The sequence below is a fragment of the Crotalus tigris genome, unplaced genomic scaffold (genome assembly GCF_016545835.1).
Source record: "Crotalus tigris isolate CLP2741 ecotype Arizona unplaced genomic scaffold, ASM1654583v1 scf7180000024430.1745191, whole genome shotgun sequence".
Lineage (NCBI taxonomy): Eukaryota > Metazoa > Chordata > Lepidosauria > Squamata > Viperidae > Crotalus > Crotalus tigris.
In genome coordinates, this window is record NW_024100597.1 from 570,335 (window position 1) to 587,787 (window position 17,453).

The window sequence follows — 17,453 nt, forward strand, 5'->3', positions numbered from 1 at the left end:
ATTCACTCCAAACTGTAGCCTTTTTACTTTAAAGGCTCCCCTGTGGGTCACAATGGTCTGAGCTATAGCAGCAGCATCATCAACAGGCAGCTGTTGATATGCTTGAGCTAGGTCAAGCTTTGCAAAAAACACGCCCCCCCTTGAGGGAGGCCAGAATATGACTGACCACAGGAACAGGATAGGCATGTTGCTGCAATGCCTTATTCAGAGTGCATTTGTAATCAGCACAGATGCGACTGTCCCCATTTGCCTTTAGAGGCGTGACAATGGGGGTCTCTCACACGTGCTGGATCAACACGGTTCTAGGATTCCCTAGTGGATTAGTTGTTCTATTTCAGTGTCAATCTTACTTTTTAAAGCAAAAGGGACCCTTCTTGCTTTAATCCTAAAGGGAGTGACAGTGGGGTCTAGCTTTAAGGACACAGGTGGTCCTTTGAATGTGCCCAGCTGGGGGCTGAAAACATCTGCAAATTCCTTGCAGACTTCCTGTAGGTCGAGTGTTTGTAAGCTGTTGAGTCCTGTGACGTGTATCCCCAGGGCCTCAAACCAATCGCGTCCTATGAGACTCGTTCTTTCACCCCCTACTACTAACAAGTCTAGTGGACCTTCAAAACTCTTGTATTGCACGTTAAGGGTGGCCTCCCCCTTAACACACACTCTTGAGTTCTGAAAATCTGTATACAATATCAGAAGGCCCTTACTGCTTAAACCCACGTCTGGAACAATCTTCCTAAATGTATGCAATGAAATGATGGACAGGGCAGAAACCCTGTGTCCCTAGTTCCATAGAATAATGGAACCCCTTGTGCTTCACTTGAGTGACAGCTTTTTCTTCATGGGGCTTGTGTGTTGCCTGTTCTAACGATGCTTCTACCGAAGCGCAAAAACCTACCCTATTCTGGCTGGGGAATCTGGTACCCTTCAGGCGTTCTTCTTGGGGTTGTGCCTTTCGTCGGCCCAGGCACACAGCTGCAATATGCCCTTGTTTACCGCATTCCCGGCAGGTAGCGGAGCGGAACTTGCAGTCGGTTCTCCTGTGGCGACCTCCACAGCCGATGCACTTGAGCAGAGCCGAAGAGCTTCCCTTCTGGTTCTCTTCCTTCGCGTGGTGTAGACGGTCGACTTCCTCGTCCGGATCCTCCTCGGAGTTTCGTCGGACGTCTTCCTGGTGCACGGACGCACCCTCTGCACTGTTTCTGATCGGCCGCATGTTTTTGACGGCGCCGCCTGCTGCTTCTTCTGCGGTGACTTCCCTTAAGGCGTCTTGGCAGGATAATTCTTCCTTTGCGAAAAGTCTCTGTTGTAGCTCGCGATGCCTTAACCCGCACACGAATCGGTCCCTCAGTCGTTCCTCGAGGTCCTTGAACTCGCAGGGCTTGGCGGCCTTCCGTAACGCGGCGATGTATTCCTTGGCTGACTCACCGGGCCGTTGATCCCTTTGTTCGAAGGTGTGGTGCCATGAGATAACAGACACCTTGGGGTGGAAGTGCTCTTTCAGCAGCTTCTTCAGGTCTGCGTAGCTTACAGACTCTACTGGGACAGGTGCTGCAAGGTTTTCTGCGATTTCGAAGGCGTCTTGGCCGCAAACGCAAAGCAGGGTGGCCGCCTTCAAGCTATCTTCCCTCACTTGGTTTGCCTTGAAGTAGTTCTCCATTCTGGATACGTAGGACTCCCACCGCTCTGGATGTGAGACGTCGAATTCCGAAAGCCTTCCGATTTTCGCCATCTTCGGATCTTCAGGAGACGGGTCTATCAGCCAGCCTACCCCCGAATGCGCACCGGATTGGCGGGCAGCTGCCGAGTCGACGCCGTTCCTCTTTTGCCGCTCAGGACTCCTTGGGTAAGCTTACACTTCTTCCTTTCCAGGTAGTGCAAGGCATCCCATCCTCGTCGCCAGTGTTGAGTCCGTGGCGGGAAAACAGACACGAGAAGCAGCTGGAGTTCTCAGTTTCATTTATTCAGCGTTCAGCTACAGGAAGATGGCTTCAGCCTCGCCCAAACGCCTCGCAGCCTCTTATATAGGCAACTCCCGGGTAAATGGGTTACTTTTCCCGCGCCAGCACCCGCGCATGCGCACGGCGCTGGCGACAGCCTGTCTGGTCCCGGGCAGCTTTGCACCTGCCCGGGACTGCCTGCAAACGCCCGAGCCGTTTGCAAGGCTCGGGACATAACAAGATTCATCAAGGCAATATTTCCTATGTAATTTCTAAGCATATTTACTAAATAATGTGAGAACAACTATCACTACTGTTGTTGGCCAGTTATTTAAAGAAGGTAAAATTATATACTGTAGCATTTATAATTTGTAGAGTGCTTTGTAGCTTTCAGTGTAAAATAACCTTTATACTATAATTTCAGTTTAACAGCTAGAAATTGGAGGTTGACATAAAGTGACTTTTGCAAGGCTATAGATACTGAGCTCAAGACAATCTTTATTTGAACTGATACTATGTAAATTAAAGCCTATTTTCTCCATCTGGCAGACACTGGCATTGTTCAATTTTTTTATGTTAAGTCTTGAAATAGAGAAAATTAATTATAACCCTTTTTGTTCTGCTTAAATACTACTTCAACTAGTAGTCACTTACATTGTTTTCTCTCCTTGTTTCTAATTATATCTAAAGTATTATTTTAAAGAATAAGACTAGAAATGAATTTCAATAAAGAAACAAACTGTCTCATAAGAGTATCACATTCTGCATTATTCATAATCTCATTTATGTTTTCCATCATTAATTAAAATGCTAATAGACTGACCTCTTATTTACATACTGACATACTAATGTAATCTTTCTCAAGGCAGCACTCTTCATATGTTTTAGAAATAGTTTGCAATCTGCAATTACCACTAGCAAGGGTGATCAGCATGATGGGAGCTGAAATCCAACGAATCCAGAGAATGTCACTGTTGCAGAAGGTTGTATTAAGCCACAATGAAGAAAATGCTGCTAAAAGCATTGCTCCATAACAGCAATGAAAAACAGCATTCAAAGGAACTGAAATGCTAAAATATATTACCTTCTATTCCCAAAACATTCTGGTTCTTGTTTTCTTCTGAAACCTCGAATTTTCTTATGATGTCTAAACAATACTCTGTTGTCACATTATTCATCTGCACCAAAGACAAAATTGATAATTTTTGTTTTTGTTTTCTGAGAGAAAGTGACCAATATTTCAAAGTTTAGTTCATATCTAACCTCTTGTTTAAAATCCCATGGTCATATTTGGTGTGCAGTCAACTGTAACTACAACTGTCATGATTTTTTCAATGACCTTTTACAGCAGTGAGTTGAAAATTGTATTTGTTTTTTTTTTTTTGTAAGCATCACAACTATGCTTTAAATACTGCAGATAAATAGTGAACATAACTAAAGTCATACATCTCTTTGGTCCAAATTGTACATTTTTCACAAGATTTATGGTACAAAAAAAGCCCATAAGCAAAACAAAATGCATAGATCTATAATTCTGCAACAGATGTTTCCACTTGTATTGTTTCCACTTGTATATATAATAGCAAAGGGAAGAACTATATATAACTCTATCACACAGCATAGATATAAACAGTTTTGCATGGGTATCCTGTGGAAATTAGGGAAACACAAATATTATTCATGTTGTCTAGATCATAAGCAACATTAGAGTCATTTCTTTAGATGCAATTGTCCTAGTTTAGTGACACTGTGCTTATCACTTTTCATCTCAGTTCATGAGACAATATCAATTACTCTTTCCAGTACATTACAAATTACACACTCATAATACCAGGAGAAGAGAATAACTGCAGCTCAGTGTGGAGTCCTTGATGTTCTCTGAGTTTGGTTGTTTGCCTTGCAGACATTTTGTTATTATCCTGGATTACATCTTCAGTGGTAGAAGGGAGTGGTTTGCTCTCTATTTATATTTGGTATTTTGCCCTGGTCATACAAATCACCTAAAGCTCTCCAAAATATCTTAAGTAAATCAAAAGGCCCAACAGCCCAAGAAGAAAAAATAGAGATCATCTACATCAAATCTAAAAACTGTAACAGCCACTATGTAGGACAGACAGAGAGAAGACCAGTAGAACATATCCATGAACACCAATTGGCAGCTAGCAGTCAGAAGACATCATAAAAATGCCTTAATTTCACAACACATGGACAGACCTAACAATAGTTTCATCTGGGAAACTGTGAGCACCCTATACCAATCTCAGTCCAGAAACAGTAGGGAACTCCTGGAAGTTTGGCACTCAGACAAATCAGTCATCAACAGACACACAACATCTGCATACCATTCAAGAGACAATTAAAAAATTAAGAAGAAAACAAAAGACTAGAACACCTGCTCACTAGCAATCAATACCCTAAGCAGAGATTAACACTAGATAAACGATGAATCAATAAACAACAGCCTAATTAAAGAACTGTTAAGAAGAAAACAATATCTCATCAACAATGAAAGGAAAAGCTAATGCATATAAACAGAGCAAACTCCAGTTTTTTCTAACATAGAGGATATTACCTAGTCTGGTAGCAAAATGTCTGCAAGCAAACACCAAGCTCAGAGAGCATCAATGATTCCACCCACTTAGAGTGCAATCACTAAGGAAATAACAGTAGCACTACATCCCCACCATCCAGTCAGATCTGAAGAAACGCGTTGGATGAGAGGTGAAACGTCTTCAAGAAAAACAAGAAAGTCCAGTTGCCTTGTGAAAAACGCACTTTTGTGATAACCATGAACTGGATGACTGAGAATCTCCATAAAAACTAGCACTACATAGGTATTAAAGTTAAACTGAATTCTCTTAGATGGAACAGCAAAGTGTGAGAGGTCCAAGAATAAAATAAAATTATTTATCAAGGAAAAGGAAAACAGTCAGAATTTCTGGAACATTTATATCTATAGCTTGTTTAAGGAACAGTGATCTCTCAGGGCACTGGATTTAACAACTTTGTCCTCCAGAATATAATGTCTTTCAAAGTCTATTCTTCAGCATAAAACAAGAATTTATTTTCAGCCTCAGTCTAATATCAACAGTGGAATTCACTTTCAGTGTTCATTCAGCACATCCGATGAAGTGGTATGAGCATGCTAAGTTCGCCTTGTGAACAGTTACAATATAGATTATGTTAACTTAAGGTTTGTGCTGATATAGGTGGGTGATGTTGTTCACTAGCAAACTTCTAAACACATGCAAAAAAAAAAAAAGTATACTGCAATATATACAGACAATTGCTTGTGGTTCTAAGCCACCAAAGTGTGATTGGTAATACCAGGTAGTCTAGAACGCAGGCAAAAAAAAAAAAAAAGATTAAGTACATCATCCAAATCTGAAATTCATCTACACTGGTTTTATACAGTAACTCTCATATGACTAACTTGTGCTGGTGTAGACATTCTGTTAACCGTCATATGACTAACTTGTGCTGGTCAATATTTATTTATTTATGAGACTTATATACTGCTTTAAGTGCAAGCACTCTCTAAGCAGTGTACACCAGTAAGCAATGTATATATATTTTACATTGCCCCCAACAATCTGGGTCCTCATTTTACCTACCTCGGAAGGATGGAAGGCTGAGTCAACCTTGAGCCGGTGAGATTTGAACCGCTGACCTGCTGAACACAGTCAGCTAAAGTGGCCTGCAGTACTGCACTCTAACTACTGCGCCACCTCGGCTCTTAATATGTACCACTGACATTATGTTACTGAAGCGTTTAGGTTCACTGCTCTTCCATGTGTCTCATATATAGTTTTATTACTCATTTCAACTTCAAAGCTCAGCTTGTCTCCTGAAAGGAAATCATAATGCTGAGCACGTTTGCAATCTTTTGAATGGACAGCAGGTGTTTCTCAAAGTCATTGATCCAGAGTGAAGTAATGGACACCATATAACTGTCTCGCATGAATATACACGATAAGCCCTATGAATAGTGACAGGGATAGAGAAGCTGGGCACATATTACAGCTGACAAATGCATTGGTAATGAATAACAGGTGACCAGCCAAAGCTGACACACCAATGAAACAAAATACCAATTATTTATAACAAGTGTCTATATTGGCTTTGGCCTTGAGCTATACCCAAAGCCTATAGTCTTTCTTTCTGGACCTTTCAAACTGATATTTTAGCTTTTCTCCTTCCATACCCCGAACATAACACTAATAATAAACAAGAAGAAAAGCATGTGGTCTCCTTTAAATCCATACTGTGGATCTAGTACAAATTATCTTCTCATATGCTATGGTAATTCCAGCTGCTAAATAAAGTTATCACCATTTACCTAGTGCATGTATAAGTTCTCTTTAAAGCAAAGGAGGTGGCAAAAAAAATGGAGATAAAATACCACTTACACAATAATAGATTTCACTGAAGTGGCAACCAAAGCTGATCAATCTATCAAAGCCAGTATAAGTCATAAATACACAACAAAACAGCAACAAAAACTTTTTAAATACTCAGATAAATTAAAAAGAGCTTCCCCTAGCCTAGTGCCAAAAAACACTAATCTAAGTGTTTTTTCTGGCATAGTATTCATATAATCTGCCCAAGAACAATCATTCTATAGTAGTAATATCCAGCATAACTGCAGATGATAGAGGAGACAGGCAAGTGAGCAAAGCTTTTAGATAGGTGAATATAGTACAATGAATACATGGCATCAAGGGCTCTAAAGCAGCAGTGGCTTGTAAGTCTTTTTCTGATTTTCATGATTTCTAGATAGTTTGAGGAGGTATTATAAACAGTTTGAGTTTCACCCATAGCTCAGTAGGAGCAGAAACTTCCTGTTTTTGGTAGGCACAGGATCACTAATAATCAAACTTGGGTTGCTTTTGCTATAAGACATTAGTAATCAATACACTCTCTCATTCACTGTCTGAAGCAATCAAATCATATCTTTCTATTTAGAGATAGAAAAACAGAAGGGATTTGTCAACATTTACATCTGATGGGCAGAAAATGAGTTGCAGCAGCTAAAAGATCTCTTGAATAAGAAATAATTGAATTCTTTAGACTCCTAGCTTCAGACAAAATCTTTGTGTTCTGGAAATGTGTACTGATATAAGTTGTGACCCTTACAGATTACATAAGTGTCTACAGAAAATATAGAAAATAAAATAGTGCTCAAAATAAAAGAAATGAAACATATGCAGCTCCGATTCATAAACGTTTTCTGGTCTCACTGTTCACAAGTATAGATGTGAATATTTTCAAGGATCCAAGTATTAGATAATTGTTTTTGACAAATGTTGTCAAAATAAAAGCAATTGAATGCAAAAAGAAAATGGGGACATTTTGTTATGATTTGGAGTGTTAATCATTTTTGTTTTGCATCTTACCTTCTGTTCTATCTTCAAAAACTGAGTAAAATCCTCAACAGTGAGGTGGTCTTTCTTATCACTATAGCTCAAAAGCAGCAGGTATAGGTCACGCCGTAATGACATCATCTTATAAAACACAGAAAACTCTTCAAAGTTTAAAGTTCCCTGGTTCTCATCTGTGTCAGCCTCCTAAGGAAAAAGCATAACCAAGAATGTGTGGTAGCTTGACACAATACGCATAGAAAGGAAATCCATCTGTGAAATCCCAAATAGCTCAATTTAGATTTATACTAACATTTCCCCAGTCTGGAACTGAAATCCCCAGAATACCAGTTTTGACCCATTCCACCTAGGAATATGGAAAGTTGTATTCCAACCACTGATTCAGGCTGATTTTAACTGCAATTTGAGCTTCTTTTCAAAGCATACAATAGTCAAAAGACTTCATTTTTATATCTATCATATCAATAGTTTCATCACTTCATATCTGTGTTTTACAGGTTATACCCTAGTTATTGTTATATGAGCTATTCCTTAACTGTCCCCCTATTTGTAATTATCATCAAGTTAGCAACAATAATATTGGTTTATAGTAAGATGTCCAATTCAATCTACTGCTTCTAAGCATCACACTTCACAATCTTTGCCATTCCCAGATTATATTCTGCCTTGGCAAACAGCCACTCCGTGTGTCAACATGCAATTCAATAGGGAAGAATGTTTTAATGCTTCAATCTAGATGCATTAAATGTTTACAAGAAAGCGGCATTTTTCACCAGACCTAAACAGTACTGGTATGCCAGCACTAAGTAAGGAGCCAAAACTCTTAAAAATCATTACTTTGTTTTCTCCAAATCTCTATGATTCACAGCCACTCACTTCTGTGCTTTGCCTACAGCAATTACAGAACTAAACAGGGCAAAAAAACAGGACATTCCCAAAGATAGTATAGATTATTTGAGGTTGTGTGCATCATTTGGCCTTAAGGAACTTTACATTAGTTGTCAATTCCTTACGCATTTTAACTGGCACAACGAATGAGTGTGTTATCGGATTTAATCTGGGTTGGTTACCAGGACCAGAGGTTTAGTCTTTGGAGCTTTCAAACTTGTGCTGGAGCCCTTCCACAGGGAACTTCTCTCTAGCTTGTATCTTGCAACATTATCCTGGGATGTATATATTTGCCTTCATTCATGAGTGTTCCATTGTACAACCCAATGCTTATTATTAATACTAGATGTTACAATGATTCATGTAGGAACAAGTATATAATTATGGGCATCAGCAAGTACATAATTGTGACATTTGGAGAAGGGCCTCATCATGCATTTGTCATCATGTTGACATTTTTATGGTTTGTTATAGCTGCAGCTATATAAATCTACTAGTTGCAATTGCAATTTCTAGGTTTCAGCTCTGATCTCTTACAAGACAAGGCAGTTCCAGAATCTAAACAGTAAATTACCTAATTTCATTTGTATTGCAATACAAACCACACTCAGTTAAAAGTAGGTCCTCACTCCAAAGTAGATCCTCATTCAATAAAATTTATTTCCATGTGTTGAAGGTTTGCAACTTTACATTATGATAAAAAAATATGTTTATTTCAAAGTAATTTCTACTGAGTTCCCTGGATAGTACTCCTTGCCAAATGTAAATGTAGACCTTTTTGACACACTATGTTTGCCAAGTTTTTCTATTTGTCAAGATTTCACTATGGCTGTTATATTGTAAACACAACCTGACTCATACAAACTGACTTGAGTATAATTTAATCCTACAAGTGTTTACAATATGTCTGTGTAAACCAATTTAGCTGAATAAGTTATTTTGATACCACTGAAGACAGCCTGATATTAATTTATTTCTAATAAATAAATGGAGCAGAGAATTAAGATTTTCAACAATATTGAAAATATTAAGATTACATTTCAGGAACAAGTTCACATACTAACTCCCTTTTTACTGTGATGAGAATTTGTCCTCAAAGAGTTATTTATCATGATTTTGGTTTTGATTTTGTAACTATAGTATATGTTTAAGAGGATTTGCTTCAGATGTAAATAATATTCACAATGGTTCTTTTAAAATAATTATCTCTATTGGTAAATCCACACAGTAGTGGACTCAAAAAGGTCTATTTACACTGCTAAATATTAATCAGTTAGTTGTAAGCTTTAAAGGAGGTACACAGGAGAATCAATACCAACAAAGAAGAAAAACAACAGCTCTCAAAAGAAACCAGCATGGCTGCATAAAGAACTCTCTAACAAATTGAAAGATAAAAAGGACAAGTATAGAAAGTGGAAAGAGGGGAATGTAACTAAGTCAAAATATCAGCAAATAGCCCGAGCCTGCAAAGATGAAGTGAAGAAAGCCAAGGCTCAAAATGAACTAAGGCTTGCGATCAAAGTCAAAAATAACAAAAAAAGCTTCTTTCAACATGTAAAAAACAAGAAAAAAGTGAAGGAAATGATTGGTCCATTAGTGGGTGGAAGTGGCAAGAAGGTGACAAGCAACAGGGAGAAAGCAGAACTATTTAACTCATTTTTTTTTGCATCTGTCTTTACACAAAGGGAAGGGGCGTTGTCTTACCTGAACGCCTTTTCTCAGCAGGATGATGTAGAGTCCAAATGGATGGGTTCTATGACGGCCTTCCTGCCTGGCAGACTGGGTAAAAACTTCGGCCACACCCCTTCCTTTGGGCGTGACCCCAGTTTTGACTTAGGCGAGAAACTTTGTTGGAATTAACCTTGCAGCTCTTTATTATATCTTTATTATAACCCTGCCTAGACCTATCCTCTGGGTGGGCTTGGACTCTACATCATCCTGCTGAGAAAAGGCGTTCAGGTAAGACAACGCCCCTTCTCCAGCAGGATGGCTGTAGAGTCCAAATGGATGGGACATACCAAAGCCCTCATGTCCCCCTGGGAGGGAATGTCTAGGCTACCGAACTCTGAGCAGATACGACTTGTTGAAGAACTCTTCTGCCAAAAGCCGCGTCTGCTGCTGCTAGGGAGTCTAAACGGTAATGTCGAATAAAAACCGAAGGTGAGGACCAGGTTGCGGCCCTGCAAATCTCTTCCACCGGAGCTTGCGTTAGCCACGCCGCAGATGTAGCTGCGCTCCGAGTTGAGTGAGCAGTCACCTGAGTGGGTGCTGGCAAATCCTGTGAGACGTAGGCCTGCGCTATGCAGGCTCTGATCCACCTGCCTATGGTGGAAGGAGATACCTTCTTTCCCATAGTTGCTGGTTGAAAGGACACAAATAATGCTTCAGTCTTTCGGAAAGCCGAGGTGCGTTTCACGTAGAAACACAGCGCTCTCCGCACGTCCAGCTTGTGCCATCTGTGTTCTAGTCTATGTTTGGGTCTTGGACAGAAATCAGGAAGCGAAAGTTCCTGAGATCTGTGAAAGATGCTATTTACCTTCGGAATGAAGGTCGGGTCTGGTCTAAGAACGACCCTGTCTTTGAAAAAGGTACACAGATCCTTCCTTACTGACAGTGCTGCTAGTTCTGAGATTCTTCTTGCTGAAGTAATTGCCACAAGGAAAGCTACCTTCAGTGATAGGTGATGGAGTGAGCATGTTTCAAGAGGTTCGAAGGGTGCTGATGTCAAGGCTAGAAGGACCTTAGGCAGGTTCCAGGACGGGTACCTGTGTATGACTGGGGGCTTTGTGTTAGATGCCCCTTTTAAAAAGGCATTAATAGCTGGATGCTGTGCTAGGGAAGTTAAGTTGTCGCAGGAGAGTACAGTTGAGAGGGCCGATATCTGTCTGCGGATAGTATTGACTGACAGGCCCTTATTAAGACCCTCCAGTAGGTAATCTAGGATATTGGGAATAGATACTGCGGTCGGGTCTAGGTGAAGCGAAGCGCACCACCTACAAAATCCCTTCCACGTAGCGTCATAAATCCTATTAGTGGACGCTCTTCGTGATGCCTGTATGATCGATATCACCCCTGCAGAATAAGATTGTTTAGTTAAGCTTTGCCGCTCAAATGCCAAGCGGCTAGTTGTAGCCACTGGGGATCTGGGTGTACAAGCTTGCCCTGACTGAGTTTTACCTTGTCCGGGGGGATCCTCCACGGAGGTGATATCGAAAGGTCCACGAGGTCGGCAAACCACGGGCGCCGTGGCCAGTGAGGGGCAATGCAGACCATTTCTGCGCCCTCCAGGATCATCTTGCGTATGGTTGCCGGTATTAATGGCAGTGGTGGGAAGGCGTACAGGAGTTGCGCCGGCCACCGGCACCTGAGAGCATCCGTTCCCTCCGATCCCGGGGACGGGAATCTGGAGAAGAACCTGGGGAGTTGTGTGTTCTTGTGGTTGGCAAATAGATCTAGGTGCGGTTGTCCGAACCTCCGGGAGATCTCCTCGAAGAGAGCCGGGTCCAGACGCCATTCCGACTGGTCCACCTTGGCTCTGCTCAGGGAGTCTGCCTGGGTGTTTGTCTCCCCTGAGATGTGTTCCGCTCTGATGGAACTCACATTGGCTTCTGCCCACCGAGACAGAGCCAATGCTTCCTTCATTAGTTCCACTGATTTCGTTCCTCCCTCCTTGTTTACATGCGCCTTGGCTGCTACATTGTCTGTAAGCACGAGGACGTGCCTCCTCGTTACTAGGTGTGAGAAATGACGGAGGGCCAGGTGTATGGCCCGGAGCTCTAGCCAGTTGATGCTGTGTGACAGGTCCTTCTGACCCCACTGGCCCTGTGCTATCTGGGTCCCCAGATGGGCTCCCCATCCGAACAGGCTCGCATCTGTCGTGAGCGTGACCCTGTTCGGTTCCCTGAATATGCTCCCCTTGAGTGTCATGGGGGATAGCCACCATTTTAGTGATTTCATCACCTGTGCTGGTACCGGCACTCTCCTGCTGGAGGTGCTGAGGTTCCTCCTCTGGTAGGGTAGGAGGAACCACTGCAACTCCCTCGAGTGGAGCCTTGCCCATGGGATGATGCCCATGCAAGATATCATCTTCCCCAGGAGCTTCGAGAGTTGTAGCAAGGGCACTCTCCTGATCTTTTGAATTTGGTGGATTAGCTTGGATATGCTGATCAGTCGCTCCTGGGAAAGGAATACCCTGCACTGTGACGTGTCTATCACCGCGCCCAGGTGTTGCAGTCTCCTTGAGGGAATGAGGTGGCTCTTGTTTAGATTGACCGAGAATCCGTGCCCCTGTAGGGTTCGGATCGTGGTCTTGAGATCTGCCCTTGCTTGTTCCTGAGATCTGGACTGAATCAAGATGTCGTCCAGATAAAACTGTACGCGAACCGGCATCAGCCTGAGATGGGCTGCTATTACAGCTAGGATTTTGGTAAATACCCTTGGTGCTGAAGATAGTCCGAAGGGTAAGGCCCTGTATTGGTAATGCCGGCCCGCGTAGGTAAATCTGAGGAATTTCCGGTAGCTGGGATGGATGGGAATGTGTAGGTACGCCTCTGTGAGATCTATTGAGGATAATAGATCGTCTTCCCTGACGCTGGCTAGGATGGACTTCAATGAGTGCATCTTGAACTTCCTGTACTTTATGAAATGATTCAGGCCCTTCAGGTCCAATATTGCTCTCCACCCTCCTGATGTCTTTGGAATAACGAAGAGGATGGAATAAAATCCTCTTCCCTCCTCTTCCTTTGGTACCCTCTCTATGGCTTGAATTGACAGGAGGTGAGCTATGGCCGAAGTTATCAGCCTCGTCTTGTGTACCTTTCTGGAGATGGGGCATCTGATGAACCGGCTTGGTGGGGGAGAACAAAAGTCTAAGGTCAGGCCATGCCTGATCGTTTCCAAGACCCAGGCGTCGGTGGTGGTCTGCTCCCAGACCTCGATGAAGTTTCCTAACCGACCCCCGATGGGAGTGTCCTGTTTGGCGTCACTTGGTACGCTTAAAGGATCTGCCTCCCGCTCCCCTATATGGGCGTCTGGACTGGAACTGGCCTCTGGCTCCCGGGCTTTGGCGATCCTGGGTTCGATCCTGTCTCGGATAGAAGGATCGTGAGCCTCTGGGCCAGTCCCAGGATTGCCCTGATCGAAAGGGCTGTCTCCATTCCCAGGGGCTTCCTGGGCGGGAGCCCTGTCTCCGGAAGTCCTGACTGCCTCTCCTGTCTAACTTCTTTGATGGATGCACTAGGATTTTTTTCTTGTCTCTGCCTTCGCTGACGTGTGGGTCCAGAATGGAACCAAACAGGGCTTCTCCACTGTATTTGGACGTCGAAAGACGCCATTTGGACCTCAGGTCTGTCTTCCAATTTTTGAGCCACAGTAGCCTTCGCGAGGCCACTGTGGCCGCAATGGACCTTGCCGCATACTTTGTTGCGTACAGTGAAGCGTCAGACACGAATTGAGAGGCCGCGAGGAGCTTGGCCAATGTTTGGTGTACTCTGACCTGGTCTGGAGGCACCGTGCCTTGCAGTTCCCTCAGCCACATGATACTGGCCCTCGCGAAGAATGATGATGAAGTGGCTGCTCTGGCCGCCCAGGCTGCGGCCATATGGGAACGCCGGAGGGAGTGTTCAAATTTCTTCTCCTCAGGTCTCAAGACCTCCGCCATGTCTCCTGGAATCGCGGAGGTAGAAAATAATGAGATCAAGGGGTTATCTACAGTGGGAACCTCTAACATGTTAGAGAAGGAGGGAGATAGGTTGAAAAGCTTTCTTTCCGCGCTGTTAGGGTTAAAGAGGCCAGAGCTTGTCGCCTGCTCAGGTGCGGTCTCCTCGTCCTCCGAGAGGGGCATGTCTGACCTGTCCAGGTCTACTGAGTCACCCTCTCCCAATTGAGAGGAAGTTTCAGAGATGCTGGTAGGGGGCGGCCTAGCCCGTCCCTTACGGGGTGTGTGAAAGGCCACTTGCCCCTTAGAAGCCATGAACTGGGAGAATGCATCCTGCATGAATGCATGAAATTGTGCCGACCATATGTTCTCCTGCGCCTTGTCGTTGGGGTGAGGCGCTGGAGTGTGGTCGGGTGAAGAAGCTGGTGAGGAGGGATTGGAGGAATCTAACTGTTCAGTTTCCCCAGGAGGAGACCAAGTCTTGAGCACTTCCTCGGCAGTAGGTTCTGTGCTGGGTGCCACCCCTGGGACAGGGGAAACCAAATTTGTCCCATTGACATTGGTTCTCTGTGCTCTGCTAATTTGCCTTTCTAAAGCCAAATGTCTCCTCAAAGCCTCTCGCTCAGCCGTTTTGGACTGTCCCTTCTGAGAAAGGTGCTTTGTTTTAGCTTTCTTCTTCCCCCCCACCTCTGATTCAGAAGATCTGCGTTTTTGTTGTTGCTGTGGGGGGGACAATTGAGGGACCTGTGTGACTGAATACGAGACATTGTCTGCCATTGTGCCAGACACCCCGAGTAGGCAATGCCTGGAAAGGGGGAATGAGATACGCAGATCAGATGCAGATGCTTGGGGCTGTGCCCTCTTCTGCCTATACAAACAATGGCCGGACAGACAGGAATCTTTGGACAGAAGATCCTGCAAGGCAGTGACTAAAGGTCACTATAGGAACAGTTAGGAAAAGAAAAAATATTCCTCCTCACCTCCTCACCTAGTCCAGACAAAAGTACAGTTTATATCTCTCTCTCCCCCGGTCTGTGGCTGTGGTAGCAGACCACGCTCAGAACTGATAGAGGTTCTAATCTTTTATTCCTCTTCCTTCCTCTTGCCCAAGTGTCTTAATGTAAAGGAAAAAAGCGGCGGCTAAACTGCTTGTTTAAAATGGCGAATGGGAGGAAGCCCCGCCTCCCAATAGTAGCCGGATGAGCCACGAGGCTCCAACAATGGCGGGTCTTTAATAGCCAGCAATAGGGTAATTAACCGGCTTGAATGGCTCTTTTGTCCTTAAGGGGGCTGTGCCTCTCCGCTGGGGGAGAAAAAACGGCGCTGAGGCTCTGCCGGTTGGTTTGGGCGCGCTGCGCTTCTCGCGCCGCTCAGCTGATCAGCGCTCTGTTTTCCCGCGCCGCTCAGCTGTTTGGCGCTGAACGGCGCCTCAGCTCCTCCGCCGGACCGAGTGGCCTCCGTGCCACTCAGCTGCCCGGCGGGTGGTCCGGGAAATGTCCCCGCGCCAAACAGCTGTTTGGCGGGATCCGCGGAAGATCCACTGACCGGCCCGAGCCCCCCTGGCTAACCGCCCTGGCGATCCTCTCACCACTCCGACGATCCTGGCTGGGAGGCGTCGGTGTTCTATTCCTCTGCCCGGGATCCCTGCCTGCTGCAAAAAGGGGAGGAAAAAAAAAAAAAACTGGAAGAGGATATTCTTTTCTTTGTGAAAACTCTTCTTTCCTAAGAGCTGCTTCTCGCACTTCTACCAGGCTTCGAGACTGAGTCAAAACTGGGGTCACGCCCAAAGGAAGGGGTGTGGCCGAAGTTTTTACCCAGTCTGCCAGGCAGGAAGGCCGTCATAGAACCCATCCATTTGGACTCTACAGCCATCCTGCTGGAGAAAAAACAGACCAACCTATCAAAAATAGTGCCATAAAAAACAAAATAGAAACACAAGTTAAGATAGGCAAGAAAATGGTAAGTGAGCACCTGTCCAGTCTAGATGAGTTCAAATCACCAGGACCAGATGGATTACACCCCAGAGTTCTCAAGGAACTGGCAGATGTGATATCGGAACCACTGAACTATATTTTTCAAAGATCCTGGAACACAGGGGAACTACCAGAGGACTGGAAAAAAGCTGATGTAGTTCCCATCCTCAAAAAAGGAAAAAAAAATGGATCCAGGAAATTACAGACCTATCAGCCTGGGATAGGAAATTACAGCCTGACCTCAATACCTGGGAAGATCCTGAAAAAGATAATCAAACAACGAATCAACGAACACCTAGAGGCAAACAAAGTCATTACTAAAAGCCAACATGGGTTTGTCAAAAATACATCATGCCAGACAAATCTTATTGCATTCTTTGACCAAGTGACAAAATTAGTGGATCAGAGGAATGCTGTGGACATAATTTACTTGACTTCAGTAAGGCATTTGATAAAGTAGATCACAACCTACTACTTGACAAGATAGAAAAATGTGGGGTAGACAGAACCACCACCAGATGGATCCGTAGCTGGCTGACCGGCCGTACTCAGCGAGTGGTCCTCAATGGAACTGCATCTATATAGAGGGAAGTGTGTAGTGGGGTGCCCCAGGGCTCTGTTTTGGGCCCAGTACTCTTCAATATCTTCATCAACGATTTGGATGAAGGGATAGATGGGGAACTCATCTAATCTGCAGACGACACCAAGCTGGCAGGAATAGCCAACACTCCAGAAGACAGGCTTAAGATACAGAAGGATCTGGACAGACTTGAACACTGGGCACTAACTAACAAAATGAAATTCAATGGTGAAAAAAGCAAGGTTGTACATTTAGGCAAGAAAAACCAAATGCACAAGTACAGCATAGATGGCACCATGCTCAATAGTAGTAACTGTGAGAGGGACCTCGGAGTCCTAGTAGACAATCACCTAAATATGAGCCAGCAATGTGTTGCAGCTGCCAAAAAGGCCAACACAGTGCTAGGCTGCATTAACAGAGGGATAGAATCAAGATCATGTGAAATATTAATACTACTCTTCAATGCCTTGGTAAGGCCACACTTGGAATACTGCATCCAGTTTTGGTCACCACGATGTAAAAAAGATGTTGAGACTCTAGAAAGAGTACAGAGAAGAGCAACAAAGATGATTAGGGGACTGGAGGCTAAAACATATAAGGAATGGTTGCTAGAATTGGGTATGTCTAGTTTAACGAAGATAAGGACAAGGGGGGACATGATAGCAGTATTCCAATATCTCAGGGGCTGCCATAAAGAAGAGGGAATTAAGCTATTTTCCAAAGCACCTGAAGGCAGGACAAGAAGCAACGGGTGAAAACTAATCAAGGAGAGAAGCAACCTAGAACTAAGGAGCAACTTCCTGACAGTGAGAACAATTAATCAGTGGAACAGCCTGCCTCCAGAAGCAGTAAATGCTCCAACATTGGAAGTTTTTAAGAAGAGATTGAACAGCCATTTGTCCGAAATGGTGTAGGGTTTCCTGCCTGAGCAGGGGGTTGGACTAGATGACCTCCAAGGTCCCTTCCAACTTTACTACTATTACTATCTCTGTAGCATCTTTTCAGTAATAGTATTTTTAATTCTTCTTAGTAAAGTGTTTT

The 17,453-nt window shown here is 43.8% G+C and overlaps 1 protein-coding gene across 4 annotated transcripts in view; it reads right to left on the reverse strand.

The window, feature by feature from the left end:
* Window positions 1-17,453, reverse strand: part of PLCH1 (phospholipase C eta 1) — a 161,950-nt gene that overhangs the window by 56,681 nt on the left and 87,816 nt on the right. For all 4 annotated transcript variants that reach the window (XM_039330630.1, XM_039330629.1, XM_039330627.1 and 1 more), the window contains exons 6-7: window positions 7,331-7,501; window positions 3,019-3,112 (exon numbers count right to left, since the gene is read on the reverse strand). In XM_039330630.1, the coding sequence (XP_039186564.1) occupies window positions 3,019-3,112; window positions 7,331-7,501 (265 nt within the window). The remainder of the gene's footprint in view (window positions 1-3,018; window positions 3,113-7,330; window positions 7,502-17,453) is intronic.